The sequence below is a fragment of the Rhagoletis pomonella genome, unplaced genomic scaffold, assembly GCF_013731165.1.
Source record: "Rhagoletis pomonella isolate Grant_MI unplaced genomic scaffold, Rhpom_1.0 Rhpom_scaffold_00715, whole genome shotgun sequence".
NCBI classification, from domain to species: domain Eukaryota; kingdom Metazoa; phylum Arthropoda; class Insecta; order Diptera; family Tephritidae; genus Rhagoletis; species Rhagoletis pomonella.
In genome coordinates this window covers 25,367-32,920 of record NW_023459269.1, presented here as the reverse complement: position 1 = coordinate 32,920, position 7,554 = coordinate 25,367, and the positions used below count along the sequence as shown (strand labels likewise).

The 7,554-nt window shown below is 34.2% G+C and overlaps 1 protein-coding gene across 1 annotated transcript in view; it reads left to right on the top strand.

Moving 5' to 3' along the window:
* The first annotated feature begins 835 nt into the window (after positions 1 to 835).
* The window catches only part of LOC118751452 (protein late bloomer-like), a 10,693-nt gene continuing 3,974 nt past the window's right edge, over positions 836 to 7,554 (top strand). Inside the window, exon 1 of the mRNA XM_036486286.1 lies at positions 836 to 1,400. Coding sequence (XP_036342179.1) covers positions 1,341 to 1,400 — 60 coding nt within the window. The 5' untranslated portion in view covers positions 836 to 1,340. The remainder of the gene's footprint in view (positions 1,401 to 7,554) is intronic.

The following is a 7,554-nucleotide window of genomic DNA, read 5'->3' as shown; positions in this document are numbered from 1 at the left end:
CATAGTTTGTTCGTGACCGTGGCCGCTGGCTGGCTCGGTAGTTTGCCAGTTCGCTAAATGTTGGCCGGCTGTTGCTGGTGGAACGCTTTTCTTTTGGTTGCTTGGCTACGCTGTGCTGAACGCTCCATTTGTTGAGCACATTTGTCTTTGAGTAGCAGCGGTGTCGAGTCGTGTCTTATTGTCGCATACGCACGCCTATGTCGTTGAGTCATTTATCGAGTCCAATCTAGCAGCGGTGACGTCTTTATTGAGCTTATTCTTGAGAGAATTTTCTGATTTTCTGATTTTTACTATTTGTGTTTATTATTTAATCTATTCGAATTGTGAATTTGCTATGAGAACGCGCGCGCTTTGACGTAACCCTTCTTTAGCTGCTGCGGTATCGGTGGTGCGTGTCTCGTTTTTTTAGTATTTTTTTTTTAAGCTGATGTCACATAAAACTTTTGCTTCGCTTTACGTGACAGATTCGCTTTGACAGATAAGATGAATTGTATGAAAATGCACAAAGCATGCCACATAAATCGTTGAAGCGGCAGCGCGAAGCGAAAAGATGGTCAACTCCCATCTTTTTGCGCGCTTTGACAATCAGCCGGTTTAATATTTATTTTGTTTCGTCCAAATTCGGGTTTTCATGCAGAAACATAAAACTTAATTACATTGCTGATAATTTTAAATCAAAATAATTAAAATCCACAGCAACTTTGATGAGTAAAAAAGCGGTACAACATTGTTTTCTAGGCGTTCATTGTGGCATACCTTTTGCGTCTGGCGCTTTGCTGGCAAAGTTATAAATGTCACGCAAAGCTACAAAGTTTTATCTGGCATCAGCTTTAGTGATTTCGCGCTTTTTTCATTATACACACATACCACATACATATGTGTATTTGTTTGTAACCGCAGCCGCTCGGAGCGGATTTTCAAGATTGTTTTCGAAAAAAAACTTTTCGGTTTTAACCTTTCGCCAATCAATAAAATTACGTAGCTGGATTGAAATATACAAAATTTTATATTTATTATTCAATCGGTGCGGCGCAAAGCTGGATGGCATGGAAGAGCGTGCCCGCTGTTAGCAAACACTTTGTTAAGCATTATTTTTTTTTATACAATCTTTTATGTATTGTGTATTTAAAGTTTGATTCTTAATGATTCTAAATGAGTATGTGGCGTGCTTATTTAATTTGTGACTTTTGAAAGTAGTCGTGCTTTGGCGATTTAAATGAATTGAAGCGCGCTTTAATAAACGGTCGGCAGCGAAGGTACAGTGTGTGTGAAAAAATACGATATTGCTTTTGTTGTTGTTGTTGTTGGTGTGCATAAGGAGTACAAGGAGCCTTACGAAAATGGGCTGCGCAACAGGCACAATAAAGTATTCGCTATTTTTGCTGAATATGCTATGGGCGGTAAGTTGAAGAGATATTTCTTTTTAATTAAACAGAATTGAAAACTTAACGAATAAATCATTAAACTGCAACCGGAACTTTAAAATCGAAGATTGCAAATCAACATATCGTTCATTTACGAAAAGACTGTCATAACTCAAAAAATACAAATTTTCAGCAAAATATGCAGAATTACTTGTTATATGTATTCTGCTTCATACTGTGTAAAAATTTCGTGCTAAGATATTGTGTAGTTTTCGCCCTAGAATAAAATACGTATTCATCTCATTTTTCTGCATTTTGGTAGCAATTTGAAAACTTTAATCAATTTATACCCCGTAAGCTTCGTATCGTAGAACTGTGGAAGATTTTCGATAGAATACGTTTTTACGCGACAGCTTTCAAATTCTGAGCAAAACCTGGGTCCATGTTTTGATAAATTTAAGTTTGTAAAGCAAACTGCTTTCTTCTTGGTGCATAAACATACATGGATTGCCCACTTTGTCCAGAGTGCGTGAATGAAGACGAACGAGTAGGAATTGAATATAGTGGACCTTATCTACGGTACCAATATTACATTCGATTACTCAAGTAGCACACTGGTGTATAAGTTGGTGTAAATTTGTGAATTTTGGATACAATTAATCAGATTTATACCAAACTTCGTAAACTTACACCAAGTTATACACAAGTGTGCTACTCGAGTAGTCCGATATCTTTAGTTCGACAAATTGTTAGATATCTATGCGCTATATTGGGCTATTCATACAGTGGACTTATTGAGATCGTTGACTAGTTGACGTTACTGTTTAAAGTTAGTTTTTTTTTTTACTCTGAAGTCTGACAAATAACATAATATCCACTACATAGACAGAAGAACGGCTTTTCTCAAAATTAAGGTTGGGGGGTCGTATGAGTAACCTTACCATCCACAATACATTAGTTTGTATGTATTATTGTTTGTTAGTGCGAAACGTCAGCCAACCATATGTACTAGGAATGTTAATCCACTTTCTCAGGTCCCGAAACGCCCGGCATTCTTGGCAAATAATTCCGGGATTTTCGGGATTTGTAATTTGCACTGATGGCAATAATAGAAACTCCTTTTCTTGACCAGTATTGGCTATATTTATTTATTTTTTATTTAATAATACATATTTTTTTATAAATGTCTAGATCACTGTGCGATAGTAAATTTTAAACACAAAAATCAATATATTCGCGAAACCATGGGCCAAATGTAGTAAAATTGCTTTTTTAGTTTTTTACTCTGACATCAGTAATTCAAAAATGATTTAAAAAGTTCAGTGACATATGCTAAAAGAAGTATTGGTATCAAATTAAAGAGGAAATTCTGTAGCATTTAATCAGAGTAAATTTTTTGGTGCATAAGGACTGGTAAGTAATGAAAATGTTCTTTAAAAATTTTATTCTTGAAATTTCGCAATATTTGTTTTTGAAAAAATTATATGTTAAGGACTTATATAAACTCGATAACATCCACGAATTTCGTCCTTCTAACTTTATCAGCTTAAAAAATTACCTATTCGTCCGTGTGAATCCAACAAATTTTAATTTTTTTAAATTCCAAAGAAATTTCCTCTTTCATTTGGTACCCATATTTTTATTCTATACTGCATTAAATTTTTTAAATAATTTTTGGAATTAATCATATATATCTTTGAAATTCCAAAGTCCTTTAAAATAAATCCTGATGTCAGAGAGAACAATAAAAATGCCACTTTAAATAATAAAGTAGGTTTCAAACCTATTTAATTATTATTTATTTTGTGGTAGGAGAGATGGAAGCAATTTTTTCCATTTCAGTTGTTGAAAAGTAATAAATAACTAAATCCCGAGACTAATCCTGGGACTGTGATAACGACATTCCGAAAATCGCGGGATCGTAAAAAGCGAAAAAAATTAACATCGCTAATATATCTACCAACACTTTCCAAAACTTACTTAATTTGGGATTTTTTCTAAGTAAAGAAATTATGTAACACAACTACAGCGGTGACCACTTCATTACCAATTTCGAATGCTTTCCTATTGAGCTGTTCTTTGAGCTTAATTCTGTTTAACTTAAATTCAAACAATACATAGTTATTTCCTTTATCTTTTTTCACTATTTGATTATTCATTACACGTAGGCGTCACGCGCCAGCGCCTACTGAACACTAATTTAAATTAAAACAAATTACTTAATTTGAGTCCTCTTACCCATCCATTACTAATGTGTGTGTGATTTAAATTTCTCATTTTTTTGTTGTATATGTAGGTATGTAAATAGGCATACATATATAGTTACGGTGACCATAAATATGGATTCAAAATGAAGGACAATTTTTCAAAAATATACCTACATATACTTACTTAGTATAAAAATATCAAAAGAGTATTTATGATTCTAAATTCTTAATACATTTTAAACTTAAAAAACGTATCACGTTTTCTTCATCGATATTAATCTTTTTTACATGAATATTTACAAAGGTATAGTAAAACATATTATAATTACAATAGCTTATACGAAAAGTGAAAATCTTTAAAAGATTATTTTATAGGAAAATTTTGAGTCGTTCAAAACGAAAACAATAACTTTTTTTGTTTTTTGGAACTTTTCGCAGTAATTTGTCAAAAATCGACGTCATGAATCGACGTAAACGACGAGTTACAAAGGTATTTATGTGCCCTTTTCAAAAATATATAATTTGTGCAGATTGCGCTTCATAGCATCTACATTTCTAATCCGATTTTCATTATCTTTGGATCAAAATTTACTGTAATGATATATCTTATTTATCGAATTTTTAAACTAATGAAAAAAAAATATCAAATAAAGCTGGGTATTTGATTGAAACTCTCACTTTTTTCGACTTTGACGACAAAATGCAAATGGTCGCCTGTAGCACTAATAATTTTCATTGAAGTCGCCACAAGTTATATATTTTGGTAAGAGGCACATCAATACCCTTCGAGCTGTAAGTCGCTTACGTTGATTGGGAGATTTTTTCATGAGATATTGAAGAAAAGCTACGAAAAGTACCAAAAAAACACATTTTTGAAAAAATCCATCCATTGTCCGATAATTTTAAAATAACGAATAAAATGCGGGACAAATGCAGGACACTTGGAAAAAATCAGTACATTTTCAGGTTTGAAAAACTACGCAGGACCGACCTTTGAAAAACAGTACGGTCCTGCAAAAAACAGAACGGATGGTCACCGTATATATAGTACACATGCATACATACATGTACGTACATTACGCCGTACAAGAAAAAAAGTTCGCCGTACATCCCTGAGTCTAAATTATTAATGCAAGGCAATTTTTTTTATGCCCGAACGTAAATAATATCCTCGGCATTTAAAGTGGAATATTAAGTTATGGTATACCGATGCTCTTGTAACGAGGAGACAATTTTTGTTGTATAAAATTTCATTGACCCCAAGTACCCCGTTCTAGTACTTACCCAACAGATCTCAGTTCCTACCACATCACCCTAACGTGAGTAAAGTGAAGCTCGCCACAAATAAAAAAAAACTTTTCTTAAGGAAGTTTTTGAATTTTTCCAGTAGAACTATTTAAACAAAATTTTATTATTGCCGAATGTAGGTGTCACCGAAACATTTAAGAAGGCGATCCCTACGTTCGGTAAATTTTATTTTTTTTCTAAATCGCCTTGTAAAAATGTACGGCGAACATTTTTTCGTTTGCTTGTAAGGTGGCACGGTCGAATGTAGATGTCGACCCCTAACTACCAGAAAAAAGTAAGCGACATTTTTTTCGAAATTTTATTTTTGATGCAGTAATACTCCTAGAGCAGCTAAATGCATGTCTCCATCAAAAAGAAAAATATAAAAAAAAATGCCGTTTACGTCCTTTTGGCGGTTAGGGCTCGATATGTATGTATGTGTGCGCTGATAAATTTTTAAGCTCAACAAAATACTTACTCGCATATAAATCATACATACTTGCTCAGTAAAATGTATGCTCACTACCCTGCTGATTCATTTATTTAGTTAATATTTTTAAAACTAACACACAATTTTCATATTTTCAACATTCATATTTACATTTATACTTATGTATTATGTATAGCCGCCTGCCCCCCATCTATTTTACAAACCAAACGACCTACCCCACACATGAGTGAAGCGACACGACATGGCCCAAAGTCATTAACCCTCTAGTAGGCAGAACCGCCTCCAGACGGTCGTTAACTAAACACCTTTTTAGTGCACCTATAATCATTTTTTTCTATATTCGTAAGGGCACGATCTTTACACAAAAATCGTACCCTTACGGCGAAGTAAATTTTAATCCGTTATGTCAATCCGTTTTATTTTAATCGGCAGTTGAATTACAGATTTTGATAACACGGTTAAAATTAATTATTTCTTGCGATTTAGTAATTTCGTAATTAAAGAAATTTTTTCTTTTGAAAAATTTTTTGATATAAAAAAATTCGGTGGATTTCGTTGTTAAAAGCACCGTATTTTAATATAAGTTTTATAATTATGTCACCATTCGAAATGGAGAAAATTGCTTTCGAACACAGACCGTCTACAGACCGGCTTGCCGACATATAAAACCCCAGTTTTGCATTTTTGACCGTCTGCAGACGGCATTGCCGGTTCGTAGGTCAACATTGTGTAAGAGAAAGCTGAAAATATGTGTAAGTGTATCGACGAGCCCGTCTCCAGACGGTCTTGGTTTTTCTCCCCTGTAGGAAAAAGTTACTGTCTCAGACCGAAATGGACATCAGTTTTGGATTTCTCGTGCTAAAATCACCCATTCCTGAATTTTTCAACTCATAAAAAAATTGGCCTACTAGAGGGTTAAGACCTTGGCGCGTTATATGTGCGCCTGTTTATGCATAAGTTGATATATGTAGGATCCCATAGCAAATATTTGTGGCGTTAACTTTCTTACTTAACTGAAGTGAAAATGATATCATCTGGATTAACTAACTACAAACATACTTATATACATGTATGTACGTATGTCTTTCTAGTAAACGCTAGCCTAGCATAAAAGTCATTGGGCTTCCGTCCCAGCGAGCTTAATCTGCAGTTTATAGTTGGCTTAGTTCAGCTATAACTTTTTAATATTTCTTTTCATTTTTGTGTGCATCTTTTTTCAGTTCAGTTTTTTTTTAGTGTCACTTTCTTGTTGTTCCTGCGGTTACTGTCAACATCTTCTTGCCTATAGCCATGTCGATCATGTCGGTTACCTATGGCGTTATCTTGATTAACACCATTAGCTGTTGCTGTCATTTTGCCTCAAGTAATAAAATATAGGCATAAATATGTTTATGTACATTGTGCGTATAGGTACATACATACAAACATATGTATGTATGTACGCACATTAGGGGGCTCTACTTTTGTTAATTGTTTCAGAGTAATTAAATTTTTACCATATCCGGCCTTGGAGGCCAAGAGGTCAAAATGGAGGCTGGACTAATAGAAGAATCTTAATTAGACTTTTAACTAGTAGTAGGCATCTTTTAGGAAGCTAAAGCTTTTAGTGTATATATTTACAGCTTTGGACCGTATTATGGAGACATTCTTCAGGGCTGCAGTCGTCATATACGATATCGCATTACTCGTCACGTAAAACACATTTTTCGTATCATGACATACGTGAACGTACTCTCTATCCCATTCAGCTTATACGACTGACGGTATCATGTGATTTTCTTTCGTATGGTTTTCGATGCGTGAACGGCTGTTACGATTCGAGCCTTCACTTTGCAGGTAGTCACTTCTATTTTGATCCCGTGAGTCAAGGTATGAGTACTACATCTCAAAAATTGAAATTATTTGTTGCCAACGAAATAAATTTTCAGCTACGCGTAATAACCTACACTTTTTTCACTAAGTCATTTCATATTCCCAGCATTGTTTAGATCACAGCCGGCAAATAGCTACTTATTAAGAATTAAACGAATATTAAAGCGTATGGCACGCCAATCAACAATAAAGGCGCCGCCGCAGCCACTCATTTCTCAATCAAAAATATCAGCTTTTATATGTATAATTAAACCTTAGAAACTTGAATGCTGCGAACAGATTCTTGAATCAATTACACCGTTTATAGTAGTTTATAAAGCTAATAAAGTATGAGCATTGCTAAGCTTGATTATCTCAGCGGTATGAGACAATC